The 26,728-nt window shown below is 39.5% G+C and overlaps 6 protein-coding genes across 6 annotated transcripts; 2 read left to right on the top strand and 4 right to left on the bottom strand.

Annotated features, from left to right (window-relative positions):
* Positions 1–54: 54 nt before the first annotated feature.
* On the top strand, positions 55–1,540 carry LOC105685162 (zinc finger protein 511). The gene is made up of 3 exons (XM_012399020.3): positions 55–372; positions 502–703; positions 808–1,540. The coding sequence occupies exons 1-3, from the start codon at positions 200–202 to the stop codon at positions 1,258–1,260; spliced, it is 828 nt and encodes a 275-aa protein (XP_012254443.2). The 5' UTR covers positions 55–199; the 3' UTR covers positions 1,261–1,540.
* A 10-nt stretch (positions 1,541–1,550) lies between these two features.
* LOC105685138 lies at positions 1,551–3,283 on the bottom strand. Its single transcript, XM_048657715.1, has one exon. It carries the CDS (start codon positions 2,938–2,940, stop codon positions 1,948–1,950), a length of 993 nt encoding a protein of 330 aa, XP_048513672.1. The 5' UTR covers positions 2,941–3,283; the 3' UTR covers positions 1,551–1,947.
* Positions 3,284–10,344: 7,061 nt separating this feature from the next.
* On the bottom strand, positions 10,345–13,694 carry LOC105685169 (40S ribosomal protein S12, mitochondrial). Its single transcript, XM_012399029.3, has 3 exons — positions 13,530–13,694; positions 10,661–10,882; positions 10,345–10,567 (listed from the first exon to the last, which is right to left on the bottom strand). The coding sequence occupies exons 1-3, from the start codon at positions 13,591–13,593 to the stop codon at positions 10,434–10,436; spliced, it is 420 nt and encodes a 139-aa protein (XP_012254452.2). The 5' UTR covers positions 13,594–13,694; the 3' UTR covers positions 10,345–10,433.
* A 1,607-nt stretch (positions 13,695–15,301) lies between these two features.
* LOC105685171 (cuticle protein 64) lies at positions 15,302–18,626 on the bottom strand. Its single transcript, XM_048659221.1, has 5 exons — positions 18,434–18,626; positions 16,860–17,863; positions 16,500–16,766; positions 16,238–16,400; positions 15,302–15,689 (listed from the first exon to the last, which is right to left on the bottom strand). Exons 3-5 carry the CDS (start codon positions 16,509–16,511, stop codon positions 15,484–15,486), a joined length of 381 nt encoding a protein of 126 aa, XP_048515178.1. The 5' UTR covers positions 16,512–16,766; positions 16,860–17,863; positions 18,434–18,626; the 3' UTR covers positions 15,302–15,483.
* On the bottom strand, positions 17,241–23,622 carry LOC125502214. The gene is made up of 5 exons (XM_048660097.1): positions 23,500–23,622; positions 22,135–22,201; positions 20,844–20,981; positions 18,649–20,605; positions 17,241–18,552 (listed from the first exon to the last, which is right to left on the bottom strand). Exons 1-4 carry the CDS (start codon positions 23,620–23,622, stop codon positions 20,073–20,075), a joined length of 861 nt encoding a protein of 286 aa, XP_048516054.1. The 3' UTR covers positions 17,241–18,552; positions 18,649–20,072.
* On the top strand, positions 22,235–25,852 carry LOC105685155 (mitochondrial genome maintenance exonuclease 1-like). Its single transcript, XM_012399013.3, has 4 exons — positions 22,235–24,573; positions 24,739–24,946; positions 25,102–25,234; positions 25,323–25,852. The coding sequence occupies exons 1-4, from the start codon at positions 23,826–23,828 to the stop codon at positions 25,494–25,496; spliced, it is 1,263 nt and encodes a 420-aa protein (XP_012254436.2). The 5' UTR covers positions 22,235–23,825; the 3' UTR covers positions 25,497–25,852.
* Positions 25,853–26,728: the final 876 nt, after the last annotated feature.

The following is a 26,728-nucleotide window of genomic DNA, read 5'->3' as shown; positions in this document are numbered from 1 at the left end:
GCTCGTACAATGAATTCCATTTTTTTGGAAGACTTGAAATCCGTCGTACAAAATTTGATTTCAATTCGCCTCCCGCGCCGTAAAAGCTAGTAGGTGCTGCCGCCAGTGTCGGCTGTCATACGCTATCATATGACAAGTGTTTATTTGGATAAGTCGTGAGGTTACGAATGATTGTTACGCGGTTGCAACTGCTTCTCAAATGAACTCTCAACCTGCTCTCAAGTTTTCTGACATGGACGAATTTTTACGTGACATCGGTGTCGGCCAACGATCACCCCATGATCCTTTCTTTGATGAGGCTCTCAAGACTTGTAAAATTTTTACGCGTAAGGGAGTAACAATTGTCGATGACGAAGAATTGTGCCACGAAGCGTTAGTACCAAACTGAAACAAGTTTTTTCTATCGATATTCTGTCATATTTAGATACTCATTTAGAGTTCGGCTTTTTCCTGAATAGTAGAAAAATTCATACTAATTATCTTATCGTTTTGCAATTTCAGAATCAAGGAATTCTCATGCAATGTACCTGGATGCACTGCAACTTTCCAGACCCTTATAGATTTTGAGACACATTACAATGGATCCCACAGATACATTTGTTTGGAATGCAAAAAATGTAGACCAAGTGCCAGGCTCTTAGACATCCATGTACAAGAAACCCATGATAGCTTCTTTAAAGTTCTTGCAGAGCGACAGCCCATGGTATACATATAAAAACTTTCTGACATTCTCTACAATCCAAATTAGATTTTACTTTCATAATTTCTGGACCTGAAACTTTTACTATAACAGAATTCAAATTTCAGTATCAATGTTATGTTTCTGAATGCGATGTGAAATTGAAAACTTTGGCTGAAAGAAAAGAGCACTGTATTACAGTGCATCAATACCCTAAGAATTTTCGGTTTGACCAAACAAGTCGGCGCAAGGATAAAGGAGACTCAGGAAATCAGATGGAAGTTGATGGAGGTACACAGTTACCCAAACAAAAAAAATCAGTTACTCGTTTGAACAAAAATCAGAAGTCTAGGACATTTTATTCCGAGAAGATGGCCTACCCCCACACCAAAAATGTTCCTACCGAACCAACTTCAAGCAACGTCGAAACCCCTCCGCCTCCAACACTCAGGTCAGCTCTTTGTTTTGTTCCTAGACAAGTGAAGTCCTACTCAAAGTTACTTACAAAAACCGATGGCATTGAGAAAGATGTTTTGAATAATGGTTGCATGATGGACTTAGCTGAAGCATTGCCTGATTGATTTAGATGTAAGCTCTTGTTTCCTTGTCCAAATCAATCATGGAAGATATCGCGTTCATGCGAATTGTAAATAATAATTATTTTTTTTTTTTTTCAAATCGAATTAATACTTCGGATTGAAAATGAATAATTCGTTTCAACACTGCACAAATCTTGGTATTTGATTGACCATTTTACGAACTGGTTGAGCAATGTTTCAAGGAAAATGCAACTGAATAAATTAAATGCTGTTTTCATTAAAAGTTGGTATCTTTATTATAAATATATCTTAAATATTGCAACTGTCTTTATATTTACAACTGAACTACCGTATGCCATTCTAGCAATACCTTCTATCCTGCATCTAAAATTAATATGTACATCGTAACTTTTCTTAAAATTATACTTAATATTCTATTGACTATGCCAAGTCATGAGTTGGTAGGCCATCTCCAACTGATAAACATTGGCAAAATATTATTTCTGTTTGATTTTAACGCTCGCATTTTTAGAACTTAATTAGGAACAACATTACCGTAACCAAACGCAACTGGCTATCAATACATAAACCGTCAAAGTCTGCACCATTTGTGCGCATATATCTCGCAAGTATCACATATCCAATTCAACTTTCAAACCTCTCATCCAGCCAGAATTCCATGGACCCAAAGTAAGATGATATCTGGCGTATTTCATCAGAATTTTCATCTCAGTTTGAATATACCATGCATCTAAGTTTTGCAGTTTCATTCCTTAATGCAACCAATTCATACTTTAACTTGATATTTTCCTGCTCAAGAAAAGCTGCTCTGATAGCAATTTCATCTTCTTTGGCCCGTCTGGCATCCCTGGACCTTTTAGCTGCTTCATTGTTTTTCCGCCTTCTCTCCCAGTAGGCAGCATCCTTCTCATCCATAGTGCTAGTGGGGAGACCAGGGCTCTTTGTGGTTCTTCTCATCTTGATGTTGGTTCCTTCGTTTGTCTTTTTCACTGACTCGAGCATTCTCTTTCTGAACTCTGAATAGGCTTCATTTGACGTTTGATCACAGATCAGCTCAGTCGTTCCCATAGTTAGAGACAAAGGATCCTTAGGATATGCTTTAAATGGCCTTGGAACTTTTTTAGCCATTTCTGGTGATTGAGTCGGGGTACTGACTATCCCAATTCTGTGGTGATCAGGTGTCTGCATTTGAACTCCAGCTGGTTGGTTTTGCAGAATCTGATGGCTCTGGCCAACCAGGCCAGCTAATCCTGTTGAAACTTGGTTTGGAGACGCAGTTAATGTAGCAGTCATGCGTAAAGGTACGACGGGGTAGACGGGCATTGATAAATCACTGGTGGTAGAGTTGATCTGATTGTAAATCGGTTCGTATTTAGTTTTTCTTGGAGAATCGCCTTCTGAGGGTGGTGTAACCATATAAGAGCGGCCTTCAAACGGGCTTTTTCTCTCGGTATCGATGTAGTGATCAGGGTTCACATTTTCATCCGTTGAAGGGTGCGCCGCGATTCTCTCCGAATAGTCCACGGTACCTTGAGATGAGTAACGTTTGCAGGAGAGATCCAAAACTGGTGGTTCGGCTTCAGCTTCCGTTTCTCGCTTTAGTTCTTGTCCCTCGTAAGTTGGGGACGCCGTGAAGTCCAGTGGTTGAAGATTTTCCATCATCGGAAACGTTGTGTTTACCCGCGAGTCCATTTTTCTCATCTGGTATCTAGAAATAAAAGTATTGTCTTAAATTCTGCTCTTTTATAGCAATACGCCAGGACGAGAACATATCGACGAAATGCGTGAATTTACGGTAGATTAAATGTTTCTAATGCAGTGTCTTACTTTATTGGATGCATCTTTGAGTTTGACTAACTAATCTGACTGATAGGATGGTGTTACTTGTCAAATATAGCAAATATCTCTTGCCTTTGAATCAAAATGATATTGCGACGCAAACAAAACAAAAATCATCCACATAATGCGAAACTAGTTGTTTTCTCATTTTTGTGCGAGTCAAATCGAGACACGTCGAATTATTAGTACCTAATATTGTTTCGTTGACGACGAAAAGAATTTTTTTACACGTAATCATATTTTACTAGGTATGTGGTAAATGCCCGCCTTATCAAAACTACACCAGAACTGATTTTTTTTTTTTAAATAAAATTGTAGGGAGTTAGGAACTGTCTTTTTTCGGGACGCACTTAGATCAAATAAATGTTTTGACATAGATCACAATTCTATTTTCCAACACAAATATCAACGGTTTTGTGCAAAGGAAGGTCTGCATATGTAGCGCGAACTTTTTGTATTTGATGTGCGGCAATCTCCGTATTTTCTCTAATCTTTCATTCATTCCAACTAGTGGGAATCGTCCCCATAGAAAATGTAAAATAATCCGGAGATTCGTGAAAGCGACGAGGCTGCACGTCATAACTTAAGTGTATCAAAAACAAGAGCTTGAAACTCACTAATTCTTAAACTCACCTAATAGAAGAAAATCCAAGGTCACACTGATCTCACTGACGACAATCACAACACTTTTGGGACGATCAATCCAATCGGTATAACGTTCTCCTGCTCACAAGGACTGGCGGCAATATCAGAAAAAAAACGTGAAGAAAATTCACGGTCATTCGGCGAACATCAAAATCGGTTATGACTCGAAAGGGTGTACTTTCGCTTATATACTCCGCAACCCTTGCAAGATATTCGGGGGAGGGGCCTTTTGGTGGGGGACCGGCGAGTGACCGTCCAAACGGGGTCTCAGGTGGAGGTGGTGGGAGGCTGACCCTCGGCACGCGTCCCTGGTTCCGTCTGCTTTCGCCAATTTTCAAAATTGGGCCGTCCGTAGGATTTCGGAGCGATGCACCCCCCCGATATGGGTCATCTTCAGATATATCTAATTGTAAATCTCGTAGTGTAATATTTTCACTACTCTTCTGCTCAGCCGTTGATCATTCGGCAGATGTATGAGTATTAAGGTGTTTTTTTTTGTATTGTTGGTCCGTTATCCAAAGTACGTGTGTGGGTCTGACTCATTTTTCCAATTTATTCCTAAGTCCGTACAATATCGTCGGAAATTTAGAAGCGAGTGCACCACTTAGATCACCCAAGGTTCGATTGACAAGCGAATACGATTAACGTACCGTTGCAAGTGCGGTGGTAATCTTCGGAGACGTCCCACGGTGTAAAGCCATGCAGGATTTTTGAAAATCCAGTTAGTTGCCCGAACGTTAATTCCGTCGGTGAAACGCGAAAGTTGGCTATAGAAGTACCGGTGCTAGGATTGAGTTTAACGTTCTCTTACGAATGGTTAGGTTTAGTTAGGTGATTTCAAAATTTTGCTACCAAAAGCTTGCGGGGCGCCCGGCGCAAAATCTCTTTCAAAATTTCAACCCTTTAGCTACTTCTGTAATATTTCAATCCTTTGTTTCTCAGATTTATGGCCTCAGTCTTTGAGGTCTTACGGTATAGAGGTATTGGATGTACGTCCAACCGAATTTGCGTAAAGCGTGTCATAAATTTGGTCAAAGGGTTGCAGCAGTCGTACTTGTGAGTGAAATTTGCGAATTCGCATCCTAGAATTAGAAATCCAGCTTGCTGTCACCGAATATTGATGGTTCCCGACACATTTCACATTCTGGTACCCATATGCGACGCGATTCTCATTCGCAACTCCTTTTCGAAGGCCCATGCGAACTCGTCGACCTCGCTAATGGCGTCAATCTTTATTTATTGCACTGTTATGATCCAGCAAACCCTCATCCCGCAGCCACAAAATATAGTCTCTACGCAACTCCCCGTTTCGAAAATCAAGGGCCATCCTGACAAGCTAGAGAAAGTACGGGTATCATATTTGACTGCTGTAGCGCAATTGCGTAAAAATCACATTGACCGAAAGTTTTCCGGTTTTTTTTTTTTCTGGCTGCGCTTATCTATGTTATTTCTATATCAAATTCAGCAGATTGTTCTCATCCACAACTTTACGTTGTCGTGTTCAAGCGGAAAAGTTTTACCAATGAAGGTTTATGGGAGAATTGGTGGAAAAAATAACTGCTCATTTCTACAATTCGCGTAGAATTTAGCAACACGATGAATTTGTAAAGTTGGAGGGTACAATAGAGAAAGACAGCGTCTTCTTATTATATCGCTCTCCCATGATCACGCCAAATTTAGTTCTCTCACTGGACGTAGGAAAAAGCTGTCCCACCGAGCATAGAAAACTCCCAATTCCCATCCCCGTTCCTTTTCAGAGCGTCATCTTTTTCCCATGTATACAAATTTTTGCTCTTTCGACCACATAACCCACATTTCTATGGTGCGGGTGACCACAACCCGTTATGTGCATTTTCCCGTGCCTCCGGGATGAATACCGAATGAATACACCCCGAACACCGTAATTTGCATCTGCTTCTCGCAAGCGGGCCAAACCAACGCCAAGTAGCGATCCCACCCTCGCAAATAACGGTATACCCATCTACGCTCTACGGATCTCGAAGCTGCCAAATTTCACGCTATACAAGTCTCAATTTACTTCGGCTTGTCATCGATTCTCATTCCTGAAATTATTTTACACGCGATTCGCCAAGAGTTTTGCGAACGACGCACGTTTCTATCGGGAAGAGAGCAGAGAATGGAGAACAAAAAATATATTCCCTTAATTTGGTAATCGCTATTTGCCGGTCAATATGGTAATTTGAAGTTTATTTTTTTTCTCGCAGATCGGTGGTATGCTTATGTGCGTCATAAACTGCCAGTTAAGTCGACACAGGACTGTAAACAGGGGTGATTATAGAAGTTTAGATTCTTCCTATGTCGAGGTATATCCGTATAAGCCGAGGCTTTTGAGGGTCGATTTTTGGTGCTGTACTTCTAGGGGTGGTCGTCATACATATTGGTAGCTGTATAATAATGCGATGCAATATAATATATAATACGATATTCTCATGTATTCGCAGACGCCGTGTAGAACAAAGACTCCCGGGTGAAAACTAACCATCGAACCATCCACCTCGCCCATTGTATTTGTTATACAGACGCTACCTGGTACTTCCTGGGATTTGCCCCGCGATGTTGGCGATTTTCATATAATTTTAACAATTCTGACTTTTGAATGAACGTCCTGTATTCCATTGTTTTCGAGAACCTGCGCAACGTTACCTGATCTTTTCGATTTCAAATATACAAATACGAGGAGAGGGAAGACTCGTAGATATATGTATACCTGACATTTTTTGGATCCAACGAGACCGGCTGCCGTACAAAGCGGTGCTAATTACGTCGTTGTTATGTCGATGACTGTCTCAATTTTTCGGAAATATTTTTTCAATTGTGTGAGTTATCGGCTTTTATTCTGGTCTAAAGCTGCGTTTCACATTAGTCACTTGTTATCTAATGCCTTCGCTGCAATGTCGTAACCACTAAACTAATAGATCCAAGATAAGCCAGCTGTTGCGTTTTGGGCCCCTAGGCCCTGAATTATTCGTGCCAGAATTCACGTAGACACAAGAAAATTTTACATATGATATTTATAACACTACTCGCACATTTTTCGCTGCAATAAATCCGATAACGGAATCGTGTATGTTTCTTGATCTTCGCGATCATCTTCGTACAAATTTTCTCTAGAACTGCGTGTATCGCATTTCACGTTTTCACTAAGAATCTCGTAGAATAAAGACTCGAAGAAATTATAAAGCTGATAGTCATTGATACTACATTATGAGGTAAAAATAAAATCGATGAGTTTCAAATTCGACCTTGCGGTTGCACGGTGACGTCGGAAAATTGTTTCAATCTGGAAAAATATCGATATAATCCTAATGACTAGTAATGCAGGTGAATTTGAATCTTAGAAGTTGCATCATGATGCGATTGTAAAGTTCAGAATTAGACAATAGGCATTTAATGTGAAATACTTCGCAAAGTTATTGTTGAAATTAGACCTTTGCATGTTCATGACTTCTGGAATAAGATTCAATGGCCACACGTATTCCTATGAAATCTCATGGCCAGTAGTCTCTGTGTTATGCTTGGGAGGTCGAAAACTGGTAACGGGCGACAGGAAAATCGATCTGTCCCATCTCCAAATCAAAGGGCAAGAATACGCCCCATTCGTGAGTGCGTATACACATTCGTGAAGGAACGGGAAGAAGTGAAAAAACGGACATATTTAGGACCGAATACGCATTAAGACGCCTCGTGGGCAGTCCAGGGTAATTATTTTCAAATTTATCTCAAGCTCCGGACCACCGAGCAAGTTTTGCCAACAGACTTTTCAAATTTGCATACTTCCGGTCGTACGCACGCCCTTTTATCCCTTAACGCTTTTGTGTGTTCAAACGGAAACCCCTTTTTGCACTTGGATATTTCCTCGTCGTTCTCTGAAAAGTCTCAATAATCTCCACCCCCTCCATTCTCTGTCCAACTGATCACGATGCCAAAATCTTCAGGCGGAATTATTATTACAGAAAAAATGTTCGACCGGTATTGCATGTATTTTAACAGTAATTTAAACCTATTGATCGTGTAACATTTCGAGCCCTCGGCGAGTGAGCATCAGTGGCCGGACACCGGAGTATAAATAAAAATGTAATAATTGAAAAACCTATTGAATTATTCAGCAAAACCATGTGGTACTGTATCGAACGACAGAATGGTGATCAGCCAATGAGTTGGTTAGAACTCGCCCGGCGAACTTAGGACTTTTAAACCGAAGGGAAGTAAAGATCTTGAAACAATGGAGCGGTACCCGTGGCGCTTCGGGTTTCATTGTGACGAAATTTACAAAAGCAAATGATTATTACGGAAAACCATAAGAAAAGACCGGTGCTTACGGCCCACCGAGGCCTTCGGGCTCGTAGCAACGAGAGGCCCAATTGTAAAATTGTAAAATGTAACACGAATCAGGTACACCAGTTGTAACGTAATAAAACTGCAGCGCAGATATATTTTTGAAATTGAAAATTTTCACGACAAAAACTGATTTTACTGCTGTAGGAAATTTTTCGACCCTCATCTTTACAATCGGGATTAAACAAAATTCAATTATGGGATCGGATTAACTTTGCCTGCCTGACTCCGAAAACGGCTTAAATGAGTTAACGATTCGCATGAAATTTGTTTTACCTTTGTCTTCGATTATTTGGATTATGCGCTTAGCCGATTGCCCCGTCGTGTACCTTTAAAATTTTTGAATGACCTCTTCTGCGTTTGCCAATCGATATTTTGCTCCGAGATATCTGGGGTAAATCTAATTACGGCATTGTGCATACGAGAGAATCTTATTCTTCTTCGAAATTTCACCAAAAAAATTGGGATCGCTTCATTATTTCACAAAAATCAAAGCTGCGGATTTTTACCGAAGTGGTACTCGAGCCAAAAAATATTCTCTGTTATTTTACATTTTCTAACAACACAGGAGAAAACGCATTTACTTACCATTCGTCGAGAGCGTTTGCAAATATGCTCTCGCAATAAGAGGTATACGCGTTCAACAATATCCAAATCATTTCCCAAGGGCACCGGAGCAAACGGTACTTCTATTCGCATAGGTATTCACGTATACATACCCGGATATCTGTGTGTGTTGGAACCACAGCGTCGAACTTGAAAGACCAAAACCGCTATTCAAATCGAACAAAACCCTCAGAGTTCTGAATATCGGTGTCCAGTTACTAAGCTTTTGGGTAAAGAGTTGAGATTTGCAGAGACATCTTCTAGGACCATATAGTATAGTAAGACTTAAAGAAGACCCTACTTTTCGTCCCAATTTGCCTTTTGGATTCTATTTTTTTTCCCACCCACTTTTGGTTCTTCATAGAACGCGGTACATTTTGCGACAACAGTTTTGCGGTTTGGAATATACTTAGAAACATCGCGCGTAATGCCATTCCGATATGAATATTTTATTTAAAAATGAGAAAATTTCTCATATTAATCGAACGGAGTAACGTCAAAATTGAGTGCCTTCAACATCGTTATATGACATTAAGGTGACGTCACAGCTCCTAATTTGATACAGTGCACAAATATTTGCAGACTTATATCCTATGTCATTTACGTTTAGATTTTGTTGATCGTATTTATTTTGAATTCTAACGAGTGATTGATGTTTATTTGCATTATAATTTCACGGTTTTTATAGCAACTGTAATTTTCCCGTTGGTCGCAAAATTAGTGATCCTACCTCAGTATACGACCTTTTTACAAATTTTTTTCCTTCGAATATTCAGAGAAAACTGAAAGATACGAAAAATCTCTTTCGTTTTTAGCAACCAGAAAAATAAACATCCAAAATTCGTCGACGAAATTTCGAAACTCTCAACGTGACGCACATTGCAGAAATTCACCGACAAGAGGCTGTAACGACATTTGGTATTTGCCAAATCATCTTCCTAAGTGCAATATGGTCGCTGACCGCTGGCTAGGTACTCATTCATCTCCAAAACGGTTTCAGAATGTACGGGATATAGGATGAATTTTGACCGTCGATTATTCAAAATTCACACGACTTGTGCATAAGTGGCGAGAATTTTACGCGTTTAATGGATATACGTATCAAATGAGCCATCGGCGATGTTACGAAAAAATAGTTTCAGTTTTATTCACGTATACAACTGATCCGGTTTTGAGAACCTCTTAAGCTTTTTCCGAATTTCCGTATATTGGTCAGCGTGTCATATGGTCAATGGGTGGCAGGAGATGGGTGCGTGGGCGTCCAAAGCGCAGATGCTTGAGTTTCTAGGTCTGCATCCCGAACTCTCGAGCTGGAAAACCGTCAACCCTTCCTGCCCCGTTAATGACGCTGCCGCCCCTTTTCCCGGCTGCATTGTGTGGGCCTGGAAGACGCATTATGCATTGTGGTACATGCATGGTCCACTCTGACGGCGAGGCATATAACTGTAAATAGGGGAGCGTCAGGGTTGAAATGTGTGTCAAAAGGCCGCAATTTTTCATTGATTTTCCAGACACCGTTGCAAGACTAGAGAACGGTGAACGATTGATCGATCGATCAATAGATCCGATACACTACCTCAAAATGCAACTCATTCGAAAGTCATGACGCTGTACTAGTTTCTAGAGTTGACTAGGGTTAAAAATCGAGCCAAAAAATCGTCATATTTACATATTTTATTAATTTACTATTTACGAGAAGTAAAAACCAAGGGCTGTTAATGGATTGACAAGCGCAGGTTTGTTCGAGTCTATTTAGTTGGCTTTATGACGTGAGGGAGGTCGAATTTTCCTCGGACACATTTAATCCGGACCCCGGGAACGTCCTGGCATTTTCCCACTCTACAGAGAACGATGTTGTGCTCCTGAAGGTTGTGGCCGATTCCTGCGGCGATTGCAAGATTATTAGATTTATTCCATCGGATTGCATGGGAAGATTGAGAATCTGTTTTGCACAATAATTAGTCGCTACATATACCTGGAACATATGCAACCAATTCCTTGCCGGTGGATAGCCTCACCAAGACGCATTTCCTGTTTGCTGAATTTGGCTTCTTTGGCTTCTTTATAAGGGTCTTGAGAACTACGCCTTTTGCGAATGGTTTTCCATCCAACGGTTTCCGAGGAGGTCTTAGTTTCTGACGCGGACCATTTAAATGCATTCTGTAAAGTGACGCCATGTTCCTCACAATCTCGAAACCTGGGAAATGTAAATTTTCGTTGTCAAATGACGTAAAATTTTCGCGAGAAAATCACATCACGTTTTAGAAAGTGATTTTCTACCTAATGAAGCAAAGCCATTTGACTTCGCGACAACAATGACCCAAATATTACTCAACAACGGTTAATTGATATTACGTTTCCCGCACTGTTCTTGTAGTTTCGAATTTAGGAAATTACGCCCGAGGTCAGGAGTAGACGGTGCAGTGGTCTATAAAGGAGGATCGAATAATGCGAGTAAAATTTCAATTTCTAAACGTGCAGCGATTATGTACACGCGGTGACTGCATATCCTGCTTGTGCAAATGTTGAAAGTTAGGAAATGTATGGTCGCGTAACGGGACCCCAGGAATGAAGAAAACTCTTTTGCAAATGTAATCTCGTTGCCTCAAAGCGGTCGGTGGAACTTAAGACCTGAAAATATCAAATATGACGAGCCATTCTACGTCCCGGTGGGTTGCATCCGCGTGCTGGCCTTTTTCGGTCAACCGTGTATAAGCTTATTAAGGTAAAATCGCTGTCGTGCAAACGAAAGTATAAGGTCCTTTTTACCCAGCCTGCGACAAAAATCTTGCCCACGAAATGGGCAACTCTTTGTTGATCTCGTTTCAAGGGGTTTTTGCATAAACCCACCTGACTGACCCCACTCGGTACGATTCTTGGGCGGGTCCTGGAGATACCGCCGTCAATTACATACGTACCGCGGGCCATTAAACGTCGATGAGAAATTATCTGTACTTGGGGAGAGAAGGCTGTCTTCTCTTAGATCTTGATTTTATTAAAATTCATAATTCAATCCCGATGCGACGATTGATAAGTGTTCGTTGCATGAAATGAACTCGAGGGTGGGTTGATTCTATGTTATTAAAAAAATGTCGAATTCAATTTTATGATACGATTCGTTTTCCAATTGTGATTATCGACTGTTATCAACGCAATCGACCAATTTGTTACTTTTTGCTCCGACTGTATAGGAACTGTTGTTCATTTAGAGATCTGCTGACCACCGTCCACCAATACGACAGATGTCCAAGTCCCGTGTGGCTAATCCTACCTAAGTTTGGCTTAGCCAAGCCAAGAGACCAGAGGAACGGTCCAGTTTAGTCCGGTGCTGTCTAGCCGGTAGTACAACAGTGCGTATTTTCGGGCCCTTTGCCTCCCACGAAAATCTACATGCACACAAAAGGTAGGCAACCCCTTTTCGTAGATGCACGCGCAAGATTACATTGCAAAAATTGTTAGCATGGTTACGCTTTTGTTGCCTCCAGAAATAGAGATCTTCCAGATATCGAACACTGTTTGACGTACGTATACCATCAGATTCCAAAATTTCGCAAGATTCGGAATGACAAGTGGGGCAAATACATTCCGGAATATGTCGACTTCTAGAAACCGTAGAGGCGAATACGGTAATTATTCCATCGACAATTAGCGTACCCACGTAATCATAGTTACATACTGTGCACCCATAATGGTTCTTATTAATTTTGCAATTTGAGTTCGTTTTTAATTCCAAACTAAGTTCAACGTTGTGGATTTTTTGGGACGATTTCGACCTTCTTTTTCATCAACATTATCCAGAGGTATTATGAAAAAGGGAAACTGCCTGGAGCGAAAATAGGTAAAGCTCGAATTTTGTGGGAGGCTGTATCTATGAATCGGACATCTGACAACTGGTCAACCGCAAATGGACATGTCACCCCTTCAATTCCCACCGATTTTGTCTGCCGGGTCATTTTACCCGTCTGTTCATTTCTGAGCTCGACCTTTTTTGCATTTTCGAAGGATTTTTCCGTAAGGGATCAAAGAGGTAAGCTACCCGGAAAGAAAGAACCGAGCGTGCGTTTTTGGAAGCCACGCGCATTTTCGCGAAAGAATGAATGACTATTGACGAGCAATACTGCAGCACACTACACAGTAGAAAGAGAGAAATTCGAAGGAAAGCAACGGCAGTAGCCAATGGTCGAGTCTTTCATTTTTTTCAATTGCACTGCTACCCTTTTCGCGGACTTTCAAAAATCCATATTTATCTCTTTTTGTATAACTCAGAAACTCGAGATGTCTTCGTATTTCTTTATAAAGGTAGTTTTGTTGGATTTTGTGTGGGAAACGAAAACATGGAGATAAAATTGTCCCAGTTTTTCCAGAACACTGTGGATAATGGAATACCGAATTCGACTTATTCCTATAACTAGATCATCGTTTCCTTGCCTACTGTTTATTGTATCTTTTATTTCCTTGAACTTCTTTGCTGTTAAAGAAGCGCAAGTGCCCTTCTTTACCTACTCCTAAAGAGAGTCAGGTTTCTACCTACAGTTTCTCATGATTTTGTTTACTGAACTTAAATCTCGAAGCTGAATGAAGAATGAAAATTCATTCTTTTTTCAAAATTCATATTCATGGAAACCTATTCATTATATTTTTATCTATTTTAAGATAAAATTCTAAACGATAACTTGTCCAATAAATGAAGTTCAATACTGAAGTTATTGTCATTACACGTATGAGGCGTTTAAATATTTTAATCAAAAGCTTTTCCAAAACTTGCGCTTTTTGTCAACAAATAGATTGGAGGTTATCTTTTAAATTCTGTGAAATTTAGCATTTAATCCTTTCGGTTCTCTTACCTTGTACGGTATTATTGGTGAATGTCTTCGCTAGGGAAGTTATACTCCTCGTCAGGAAATTCATAGCTTTAAAAACCAATAGTATCTTAATGAAATATGAAGTTCTTAATATGTTCACAAATTATCGGGTAACTATGTTCTTCTGCTCCGGCTAAAAGCTCCGATCTCTGACAGCAACGCTAGGTTCTGCGAATGGAAAACTAACGAACCCCCAGTTCACATTCTTCGTCCTTCTGTCGATAACTTAGCTTCTATCGATATGAGCTTGAATGAAGGACGAAAGCTTTTTAATTTACCGACAGTTGATTAATTTTAAGTTGATCGACTGCAGGTATTTGGGCATATGACAAAAAAATTCGACTAACAATAAATATTGTCCATCGATGTTAACAATCAACCGAATCGAAATTGATTCGAGTCTATTTTTCAATTGCCAATACAATGATACAATTTAAGTGCTTCAAATTATTTGGAACGACGACACGGAATTACTTTCTCTGTTGCAACCCCATATATTTTAGCTGATCGCTACATTATTCTTCGAATCAGCTTTAAATTTGTAACGTCTCGATCAAATTATCTGATTTTCGCAAACCTATCCACTCGGTAGATTAGTCTTCGTTTTTTTTTTCAATTTGTATAATTGACATAGAAAGTTGAGTGATATAACCGGTGAACATAATGCAGCACGTACACTTCGATAAGTTTTTTCTTGTTTCCTTCAATTTTCTTCAATCACTTTATTTTAACATCCGCCTAGTGCGAGGTAATTAATTAGAGTTATACGTTGAGATATCGATTGGATTCTTATAGCCCCACCTTTTCGTTGGATTAAGGACTATAAGGAGCGCTCCTGCAGTGCACGATGCAATTAATCTAATTGGTGAAGCGCTCGCGGGACAGACAACAATCCTATAAGTTCCCGGAGCGCCGGGGAGCTATTTCCAATAAGGAAACGAAGTTTATATGAGGAGAAAAAAACAAAACAGATAAATAAATATAGAAAATCAGTGCAGCTGCTAAATCGTGTCTATGCACTTGCGTGGGTGAAAAGAATATACATATATACGAGCAAAGTAACGTGGGAAATAGGTCACACACATACTATAAGTACACGAGAAAGGACTTAACTGCAGGATTTACATAACACGGGGATCGATTATCGCCTGTATTCTTAGCACATCTTCTAATTCTTTTTTTATTCCCCTCCTCCTTCTGAAATCCGATTAAGATATTCATGAACCTGCAGAGTGAGCCTCACGTCAAAATCTTATGATTTATTTATACTCCGCAATGCCTGCGCTCCCGCTACCCTTCCGTCGCCTTCATTTTGCTTTACTTCTTCTCCTCTTTAATACACCCTTAAGAGTCGAGACGTCGGTTACTCAACAAATATATATACCCGACGAAGAACCGCGACGGGGTTATAACATCGTCAGCGCTTCGCCGCATTAAACTCTGATGGGTTATATCGGAGGGAGTGGAAACACGGAAGTCTAATGAAAATTTCTATCACGTCAATCGATCCACCGATCAGAGTTCTTTTTCCCTCCTCCTTTGGCACCTGACAACGTCGTCGTATGGGTGGGAAAAAATATTCAAAAAGCTTGCTCGCAATCGGTGAATGTTTCGTTGAAACCTTGCGCTAGACGTCAACCACGACATCTTTTTCGTTTGTGGTTCGAGAACTAAGTAATCCGCTAATTTAGTTTTCATTGTTCTGAAAATGTGAAATTATAGCAGGGTTCGTTGATAAGAAGATATACATCACGTGAAATTTGTATTACCGACGGTAAATTTTATTAAACGGACACATCTATAGAAAGGATTACAGTCAAATACGTAGGGCATTGGTTATATATAGGTATACCTATGACTATAAGTAATGTATAAAATTAATTTACAAAGTAGAAAAATTCTAGTCGTCTCCGGCGTCCTTTTCCTATATAGATTACTACCAGCCATGACCGTAAGCTAGTCCGTGTCCCAATCCAAGTCCTGAATATCCCAATCCGTGACCGTAACCCACGCGAATCGCGGGTGCAGCGGATAAAATCGGTCCACTTGAGATACCGTGAACTCCGTGAGACACCGAAACGGGTGCGGAGATCGCGTGGTCCAGGGTGTAGGCAGGGGCTGCTACGTATCCGTGTCCGAGTCCTGAAATTTCATTAGCTGAATTTGACATTCGTGATATTCGTCTATTTTTTTCGAACCGGAAATCGTAATTCACGTTCTCGAAACCAAGCGGTCGAGCCTCACGTTTCGCGAGAAAAATTGATGAAGGAAAATCTCCAAATATAATAGAATGCGATGCTTCGAAAAGAGGAAAGTAAATACCTAGCGCATTACGATCCCCTATAATGTGTACTTCGAGGCTCGGGTTTCCTCTCAGCATCAATTTCGAGGCTAAAAATAGATTAGGATCGTCGCCATCCGTTATGTGGTATATCGGCACATTTTTTGATAGATTCAAAAATTTTTCTCTCCCCCCGCAATTGACTTCGCTAGTTTAGAATTTTTATTACGTTGATTACATTTCAGTTGGGATCTTCCAAGATTTCGAGCGATGGAGAGCACTCGCGTAATACTTTGTGTTCGAAATGATATTATAAATTCCTGAGGGATATTCGACGGCTTTGGCGTAAACGCGGTAAAACTTTGCAACCTTTATAATCCCCGTTGAATACCGTAAGACGTGTTCTCACCACTGTATCCGTATCCGCCGAGGGCCAAACCTCCGTGCAGTCCATGACCGGAATATCCTCCGTATCCTAATCCAAGAACTCCTCGCTTATCCTGTTTCTTAGGGGCTTGAGCGTCCTCGGCGCAAACCGCGGTAGCCGCCATTGCGACGATAGCGAAGAAGGTCTGCGTACAGGCAATGGAATAATGAAGCCCAAAAATTGCGAGTTTTTTTTTTCTTTTCCGTAGAAACGGAAAGGGATCGGGTTGATCTGGAATACTCACTATGGCGTTCATGTTGATATGGAATCGTGTCGATTGTAAGATCGCTGATGTTGAACTGATTCAGAGTACGGTGACCCACCCTTTATATATACCGCTGCCTCTTTTGCGCTGTACCTATACCGCATCTTGGTATGTTCTATGTATTTTACACGTACACCATATAATTCTATGTATTATGTCGAGTTATTTTGCTTATGTATCTCGGCTTCTCTAAGCCATCGTGTGATATCTGTACGTGTTCGTATTGCCGTAGGTGTAGCTTCACACCTACATGAACACAAACTTGTACTTACATTTATACTTTTATATTTTAATGCACGTACATGTATTACATATATGTAAAAGCGTCTATCTACGTACGGCTGTATCACATGAGTACGGTGCACGCCTTTCTAAAGAGATTTTTCTCATCGGACGTGTCACGAAAATTCTTTGTTTCGGATTGGTCGATGTTATAAGATCAACTTGAATCACACGCAGACATCTCGATGGCAACCGTAACGAGACCCACGTCCCATGATCCGTTCCCACTTGATTCTCTATCGTGAAATATCGCCCATAGATAGATATACCTATATCCCAACTCACTCATATGTATAAAGCGCAACGGATAACGTACAACGAAATGCACAAGCGTTGCAAAATTGTATCGTCGTGATCCACCCCTGGCCAAAACGAGGTATTCAAATACGATTATGTTGAAAAGTGGAAGAGAAATTTACCTGTTTTTTTTTTTTTTTCTCTCTTCTCACGATGTTGATCATCAAACTTTCCAGGTTCACTTCACGAAGCGAGTCAGTGCGGCTCAGCGGGGAGGCGTAAGGGATGAAATCTTTCGCGAATTAGAGTTCGGAGTTCAAATCCAAGTGGATAATTCTGCCTAGTCAACAGGGGTATTTACTTAGGGAATTGCCTTAATTACCTGCTCTCCATGTATATGCTTCCGTCTAGAAGCTTTAACTTCTGTTTGTTCAACGTGAACAGTTTGATCTCTTCGAATCCCTTAGCTATTAGTGATAGAGTATACGTCATCAAATGTACTTTTTTTTGTTTTTTTTTTTTTCAATTTTTCTTCTCTCTTGTACCGCGGCGCACAATGTAATGCAAATTTGCTTAGGTATATAATTAGAGTTACGTACCTTGTTTTCGCCCCTGAACTAATTACTATCCATCGATCGACGAATCGAATTTTATTTTATACGTACTCGGGCGTGCATTCGCCTGAATTACATATTCCTTACAGCTAACAATGTCATCGGACTTACTTTGCGTGCTTTAAAAATGCGGGGTATACTTACGTACAGCCTCGGGATATTACTTGGTGGAAAAGCGGTCGTGTCAAAGACGCGGTAAACGTTATGACTCTGCGGTAATAATGATAACAACGATATATAATATGATATTAATATAAAAGTAGAAATGTGGCCGTGCATGTTATAATTCTATATAATATATATTTACGTATATATACGTATGTAAGCGGTGATTATACGTGAATATTATATCTGTCTCTTCGAATATCGTTATAAGGTACATATTGTACATATGTATACATATGTACGTTACGTGTGTATCATAAAGTTGTGCGGATGCAAGATGATAGGGAATCAAGAGCTCAAATTTCATCCGAGTTTCAATCGACTTTCACTGTTCTCTTCGGAACGGCACGAGTTTTCGGTTGAAAAATCACCACATACATACGATTGTGTCGGAGAAAAAAACGAAATTTGATGAATGATAAATAGAAATTCAATTTTTGAAACGCTTGTTCCACGAGGTGCAATTTGTTTGGACCTATAATATCGCACAATTTCACCTGTATAGGTGAGCTGGGAGATACTTGAGCTGTCAACGTCTTCCTTATTGTAATGACGTAATAAATGTAACGTAGGTACTTATGGATAAAATACAATTGCGATAAAAAGTACACTTACAACTATTCGTTCACATATTTGGTTCAATAATTATCCTCATTAAACTTCGCCGAGTTACAGAATCATATGGTATTAGTTTTTCACTCGACGTTTTTTGTCGTTTTAATTGTTCAATTTACCTGGAAATTGGTTGTACTATATCACGCATATCTGATCGTGAGCGACAAATATATATATATATATATATATATATATATAAGTTGCATAAACGGAACCTTAATTGTTTTAAAAATTGTACAAGTTTTTCGTATTCTTCGAACGCGACTTGCAGAATAATTCAAGCACACGTATGTGTAATCGTCGTTTGGCGCAATGAATTCACCTTCCGAGTATACAAGGTATTTATATTATGTTCGGTTAATTAGGAACAAAGCAATTATTTACCGGTCGGTCTAACTCGCCGTGCAGTCGCCTCGCGTACTACGTACGAAATAAATTTTGCAAATATTTTCTGCAGCGCGAAAAAGACAGAGAATTGTTTGTAATTATAACATACTATATAACTATATCGTGCACATACGAGACCGTTGTTACGCTCGCGCTTATTAGAAATATCCGTTATTTTGAACGGAAGAAAACGTAATACTGCAACGATATATAGATACAGGTATACACATATGGCGGTTTCGAAAGCCTAAACTGCTTTTTATCTCTTGCAGTTAAATGGCGTGTAACGTCACAGATAATTGGGGCGTTTAAAAACCAGCTACAGAAGCCGTGCGGAATATTGCGTGTTTTGTATACTCCATGGTTCTAACAACGGTAGTAAGTGCGAGGATTTATGATATTCGAGTGCATATAGAAGCGCCAAATGATCTCTGCATAGAGGAGATTTTGAAATTTTTTTGTTTGTTTCAAGTATACCTCTCCAACTTTCCGATAGAATACTTTATTCGTCGACAGCAGATACAATTTTTTTTTTTTTTTTAACAATAACAAAATGTTACGCAAACGTGTGCAGAGATGAAGCTATGTTTGAAAATAAAAAAATTCCGCAGATATGACATCGATATGGTTTTGGTAGAGTAACTTATAAGCTAGATTTCGTGACATTTGAGCGACGAACAGCTGATTCGAAATTCTATTGTCGATACGTTTATAATAAATTATTTAATACGATGTGGAATAAGATTGTTGAAACCGATGCAAGGACTTTATATGTACCTTACCAGATTGTTATACGAACTTAATTATCTCTTTAATCGGCTCTCCTACAAGCGGATTCTTATCTTGTTCTATCTAAAAGAACTTTTGGAGTCAGCCTAACGACGTAATTTCCTGTGGATAGAATTCGCGTGGTAATTGTTCTCTGCAGCCCACAGTTATCTCATAGGTCATTAAGGACAAGAACCCCTGCGAAGAAGTGTTAAAATAAAATAGAATAGAATCTCGGTGTATAAATTTCTGAAAATGTGTAATCATCACATCTGCACATTATCGGGAATTTAAATCAAGAACATCGCATGGGAGTCAAATAATCGTATGAACGAACGAATAATCTCAACTTTATTTCTATCCAATAAATTATACTCGCACTCCTTAGGTACAGCGTCTCACAACTTCCTGATAGAAAAACGATGATTTATCTTTTGTGGAAACGGTCTTCAGGTGTCCCTCCGCGGTTAATCTAGCTGTAACCTCAGAAGACAGGCACATGGAAGCCATGTCCGGCACCATGTCCGCCGTAATTCAGTCCAGATCCGAAGCCTCCGAAATGGCTTCTGAAAATGTTTCTATCCTCGTCGACGGCTTGATGAACGACTACCGTCTTCGGTACGTGTCTATGAACGATTATCTCGTGAATTTGACTCTTTGGAGAAAGTACGAGGGTCCTACTGGTCCCGAGAACTATCGTTTTGGGGTGTACCACGATGTCCTTTTCACGAGGGTGCGCCAAGGGTTTGTGTTCGATGACCAAGGTCTTCGGGGCAGAGTGGATAAGGACGTTTGTTTCTTGACCCCGTTGGTCCACCAGCACCGGTTTGTGTTCAAAAATGACCGTATGACCGTCAACCGGATGACTCAAGAGGACTGCGCTCGGTGCAGCGCCGGAGTGTCCGAGGTGTAAAGTTTTTCCGGGAGAATGTTCCAGGATTACGTGTTTCTGGTCTAGGACTACGTTGGCCGCGTGATCCACGAGGAGTTCTTTGTGATCGACGAGGATCTTCGGATCTATAACGTGAATATTTTTTAACGTAGGAAGAATTACGTGCTCTTTTCCAAAGGGTAGTGAGATGTGATCTGCTTTCGGTCCTTTTCCTTTTAAAATCGATGAGCTCGTTGAAATCGTTCTCGACTTTGGCACAATAGGAATCCCCTTATTCTGGATCACGTTATGTAAGGGCTCAGCTGTAGGAATGTTGAAGTGCCTACTGTAACGCTGATCCAGATCGAACGACACGAAACCCACCTCTAACGGCGACCGTTTCGCATTTCGTGAAGATTTCAGCCCCTCCGAAATCTTCAGATTCCCGAAATTGAGCCCTGCATCTTGCGGTAGAGATGTCCCACTGGCGAAGTGAACGGTCAGCAAAAAACTTGAGAAAATCTGAAAGAAAAAGAACAATCAACTCACTCAGTGGCCACGGTATACACTTATGTCATAGATACCGTAAAAGAAAAAAAATAAATAAAATATCTACGGAAATATCTGCGCACGCACCACACGCTGGCGGAGAAAGATAAGGCATAGAGATCAATATATTATTACTGCATCTGTCTATTAATATAAATGCATTTATCTTTGTCACATCCGTGATCTGAAGAGATAAAACGTCTGGTTATGAGGTCGTTGTCTTTTAACTTCTGTATAGAAAGAGTTAGGTATATAATTGCAAGTTGATTGAAATGTGTTTAGCAACGTATCTCGCATTCGATGAGTTTAGTATAAATATCATTTCTATGAGTTGCCATTCTTCAACAATAATTCATATGTAATCGTTTATCTAATGCTGAATATCGGGGTTAATTTGATGGAAATGAATTGGCAGGAAACCGATCGGATTTCCGAGATATTTTTTTTTCTTTTCGCTTTGCACATCAAAACAGGTTTATTTTGCGGTGGAATTGAATCGGAGAGGAATACAAAGCAACCCAACCCCTCGATGGGGAATCAAAAGAAATCACGAATTCAGTTGGATTGATATTTACATTTTCCAACTCGCAATTCGTCACGTTATTCGGATTGTTCGCGATATCATATAGCCGAAACGAGCATGAAACATTTTCAAAATCCATATCGCGATAAAAAAATATTTCGATTTTCCCTTCTTATTTCATCAATGTTCAGAGAAATCATCGAGAATCGGAACACATTGATATGTTTTGTATTTTTGAATAAAACTGCACTTGGATAATTGAGATAGAAGAAGAAATTTATGGATGTCTTTATTATTGGCAAACATATACGCACTCGAAACATTGCACTTGACCACATTTTAATGTATTAATAATGGACTCGCGAATCACCGTGTGACCAAAGTTCATCTTAATTTAATAGCAGCACTGCGGCCTATAAGGATAGTCAGAATATTAGAAATATATAATACAAATATATACTTATATATCCTTTCTAATCCGTTTGAGATCTGAACCTTGCTAGCTCGAGGCTACGCTTCTAGCTGCGTTGAACCAGTATAAGGTACTTCGTGGAACGTTCATTTTTTCGATTCTTCCTATCAAAGTCTAATATTCAGACTCACTTTTAACGGAAACACCATTGTATGCCCGAGCCGGTATCAGCCTGCCTGCACTAAGTACAAAACTTATCTAAACGATATAATGAATTCGTTCAAGTGTCGACGGTACAATCGATATGGTTGTCAACTGTGTATAGGTATTCGCGTACACATTGCGACTGTTACAACTCGTACAAAACCGTCACACGCAGCTCTCAGCATGGACCAGTTTTATTTCGTAAAGGAAACACGACAGTCCATTAAACATGCTGCGATTATCTTGCAACGCTCCCAATATGGTTTCGTGTACGTAACGTTCGTAGAAAATGTTCGGGTAGCGCGGATTTTGCTCAATTTCAAGACCTCCACGGATCTCTTGGCCTTCGTGAAACTATTTGTTATTGACCTATCAATGAAATAATGGCTTTTTTTTTCTCTTTTACGCCCACCTTTTTTTGCTGCCGGCGCTCTGACACTACGTGGGGCGATCAATTACTTATGAATATCATGCAGGTTTTATTTTATGATTATTTTTTTTCCTTGTGTCTGACCGTTTCAGGTCGAATCGTTCAACGTTTTCAAACAGATTATTTGATTATTTTAGGTACTAATAATCTACCGTTGAAATATAATCGTTGTAATAATTTACGTCTATTTCTGGGAGCGCGCTCTAAGTCACTCCACACCATTGAATGGTTCCGGAAGTTGAGCTATAATTTTAAACCGTGACGATCTAGATTCACGCGCAAGGCTACTTATGATTGTATACAGAGAGAAAAAGCATTTATAAAGATTCAATTCGTGAAAAGTATCACGATTATTTTAAGGGTTCCAAACGTTTACACAAATAATTTCATTTTGGATGTAATTTGCTTTAGTTCGTGTACATGCCATTTATAACATTTGGTAGTTACGGTTTCGAAAAGATTCAGATTTTTGCTTGGCGATCATAGTTTCAAGTAGTCGTCATTACCAGGATAGTTAATCGGTCTAGCAGAAGAGATTATCTGATGGAAACCAGGAGAATTTCAATCAATCAGTCATCATTAATTACACTATTTGCTATTTTGCATTTGTGTCTATCAGAGCCTATCCTTATCACTGTATGTCGAAATTGTCATCTAAACGGTTTTCATTCAGAACAATTTGATTGAATAGGCGTATTAATTTTTCGAAATCTGGCTCATTATCATTTTACTAATCATAATCAATTCTATCTCAGATTCAATTCATCCATCCTATTTGAGTTTGTGATTCAATTCAATTTTATTTCATCACATTAATTAAATCATTGCCTTGCTGTCCAAAAGTTTACTGATTAAGTAACTGTAGTTGCAAACACATTTGCCAGTTACTCAATGGTTGACTGAAGTTCAAAATCTGGTTTACGGTATAAAGTTGGTTCAAATTTTCCCTCGTCAATTGCGAGCTACTAGTCGTTATATCGAAACACAATCTCGAAGTCTCGCATATGTTCTGTTTGGTTTCATTCGGCATCAGCTGATCAGTCATGCTTGATGCTTAAGTGATGTTTTGATTGTGCTGTTTTTGAAATTCTAACAGTGTTAGCAATGTTTTGCAAGTAGTAATTGTGCTGTTTGTGCGGAAAATATTAATTTATAGTAACAGTTGATAACGCTGGCGTGAAATGTGCCTTTCAATTGCATTACGAGTTTTGAGTTGAAAAGTGGTAAGAGGTTATAACACTGTAGAAAATGCAGGCTGTCTTTAATTTTGGGAAAGGAAAATGCATTAGGGTCATGCATTCTACTCTACCGTTGACAATTCGCTCAAAAATGACGAAAGCAGAAGTAATTCATCAGCTTCACAAAGATAATAAGGCGTTATTCGGTGGACTCCTCGAAAAAAGAAAAGAAAGATTAGCGAGAGAAAAACGTGAGAAAAAAGCAAAGTTCAAAAGTCTCTTAACCATAGATGCAACTCACAAGAAAACTGAAATCACTCCCAAGCCACAAACCGACTCGGAATTTTATTGGATGTGTCAACAGAATTCAAAAATCAGACGAATAGTAACTGCAAAAAAAATTTCGCCCGAAAATCAAATTTTGGACAAAGTGGAAAAGACAATAAATGAGTCAGTCGAAAACCCTGTTGATATTTCCAATGTTCCAAGTCCAAGGAAAGAAATTGAAAATGTTGAACTTCAAAATAGTTCCAATGACAAAAAACAGGTAAGGAAGTTAGACCTACCCTCGGACATACTGATCAACAAGATGACTTCGTTCTCATATTTGGATGGCACTAAAGCTGTGCAAAATATTCTAGATGTGAGTGAGCCAATTTCAATATCTCCGTATAGCGATAAAAGCAAATTGGCAATACCTAGCGTTACTAGAATATTGAACCAGACAATGTCAGATGCTTCTAAATTGAATTTAGAACTATGGAAGAAAAGGATGATCCTTGAACTAGGAGAAGAAGGATTTCAGAAATACAGCAAAGGTATACATTACTTTTCAGGATTCAAGAAAAGTTATAATTTAGCAGATACAATCAACCGCCAGAGCTGTCAGGACATGCAATTATTGATGTGTGTGGGAGGGTTTCATGAATCTGTACCATCTGGTCATGTGTAGATTATTTTCAATGCATTGATCCTCTTTCCAGAATTACTTCTCTATGGAAAGCAGTTTCATTCGAGTATTCAGAATCACCTGACGCAACAGCCCTTTGAGGTTCCAACAATGGTTGAAAAGTCTTGGCAAAGTGTTCAGCATGTTTTGAAAGACATTAGTGGAGTTCAAGCAATTGAAAGCCATGTTATACACCCAAAATTACATTATAGAGGAGTTGTCGACTGTGTAGCAACATACAGGTGAGACTGATGAGATACCATACAAAATAAACCATTGGTCACTCATTGTTTAAATATAAAAGAATAGTCCAAACTTTGAAAGTAGCCTGATCACGAAACGAAAAGTATTATTTCATTTCAAAATAATACCAGACGCCTAAAATTCCTGATTTCAGAGGAACTTTGTGCGTTGTTGACTGGAAAAAATCAGATAAATTAAAATCCTCCATAGAAAATACTTTCGATGCTCCTATACAGGTGGCATCCTATATCGGAGCGCTAAACTCCGACAGCAATTACAACTTCCAGGTAAGCAGTTGTGATCAACATCACGTGTCATTATTAATTCATACAACTGTTCGTTTCTGTCAAAAACTAACTACGTTACTTTTTCTAGATTCAGCATGGTTTGGTAGTGGTTGGTTACACCAATGGGGACCCAGCGTCGGTCCATGAGATAAGTCCAGCTTCATTGAATAAATACTGGAAACTATGGCTACAAAGGTTGCAGCAATACTATGTTGAATTGCGGAAAGGTAATGAAAATCAAATCACTGAAAAAGTGCAGTGAAATCTATAATTCCATCACAAATGACGACCAAGTGCTGATCGAGTCCAAGTCAGAACTCAAGATAGGAAATGCTGTTGTAAGTAACCTTTATTGGCAATCTCTAGTTAGATAAAAAATAGGAATATTTTCTTAAACGATATATCCATGATCACGGCATACATATTTTGGGAATTCAACTCTAAGAATATTTATCAATGTACGGCTATGTTGAATGCACTGGTTACTGTAAAAAATTCTCGTATAATATGAATTCATACGAAGTAACAAATGTCTGTAATTAGGATCCACATTGCCTCAATTTTGGGCAGCTGCGGATAAACATGTAACATAATAAAACGTTTGGAGTGTTTCGAAAATGAACTCATCTTCTGTTTACGTTTGTACGGTATTGGGTTATTTCGAAACTCTCAAATAACGGCGTGAAATTTATTTTTGAATAGCGTATCATGACCCACAGCCTCAGGTAGGAGGCTGAGGGCAATAAGATTCTGATATACTTTTGCCCCGAAACCGTAGAATTACGGCCCCGTAAGATTCTGTGTATGTTTCCATCTGAATTTACATTTCAGGAACTCTGTCCATACTATCCCGAGACCTATATACCTATATCATAGTTTTTCGATTTGCATCGAAGTTCGTTGCTATGAGATACTGTGCAGCTAAAAAAATTTCCCGATATTTTACAGAAAATTTTCTATCTGCCGCTATTTTCTCATGTTGTTATTTTATTGTGTATCAACGCGATCGTCGGAGCCACCCTCCCCGCAGTATCATAATGTCATTCCTATATTCCACTACCGAGTGACAGCGTTTCACGGAGTTTGTAATTTCCTCCCGCTACAAATGTCAGGGTAAGTCAAACGCAGAATGTTGGAAGTAGATAACTCTGAAGGAACTAAATGTCACCCATGATCCGGTATAAACAGTATCACCACCACAGATGATATACGAGAAACTTTTTAACGTCAAAATCTGTAAAAAAAACGTTCTGTCGAAAAGTTGGGCAAAGAGCGTCCCCCACCATCAGCGGGGGATGACGATGCTGCAGAACGAAATGAATGCGAGACCAGGGTGGTGTTACAACACACGGCGGGGCACACGTTGGGTACGTATAAATTTGTGTTTGTGCGTCCTGCGGGCTACGCACCGTAAAAACAAACTTTCTCAGTTTTCCCCCGACTAACATATAGCAATTAAAACTTCATCCCCCTTACCGTATCGTATTATGTAAC

The sequence above is a fragment of the Athalia rosae genome, chromosome 1, assembly GCF_917208135.1.
Source record: "Athalia rosae chromosome 1, iyAthRosa1.1, whole genome shotgun sequence".
Taxonomy (NCBI): domain Eukaryota; kingdom Metazoa; phylum Arthropoda; class Insecta; order Hymenoptera; family Athaliidae; genus Athalia; species Athalia rosae.
Note: the sequence above shows the minus strand (reverse complement) of the source record. Positions and strands in the feature narration are given on the sequence as shown.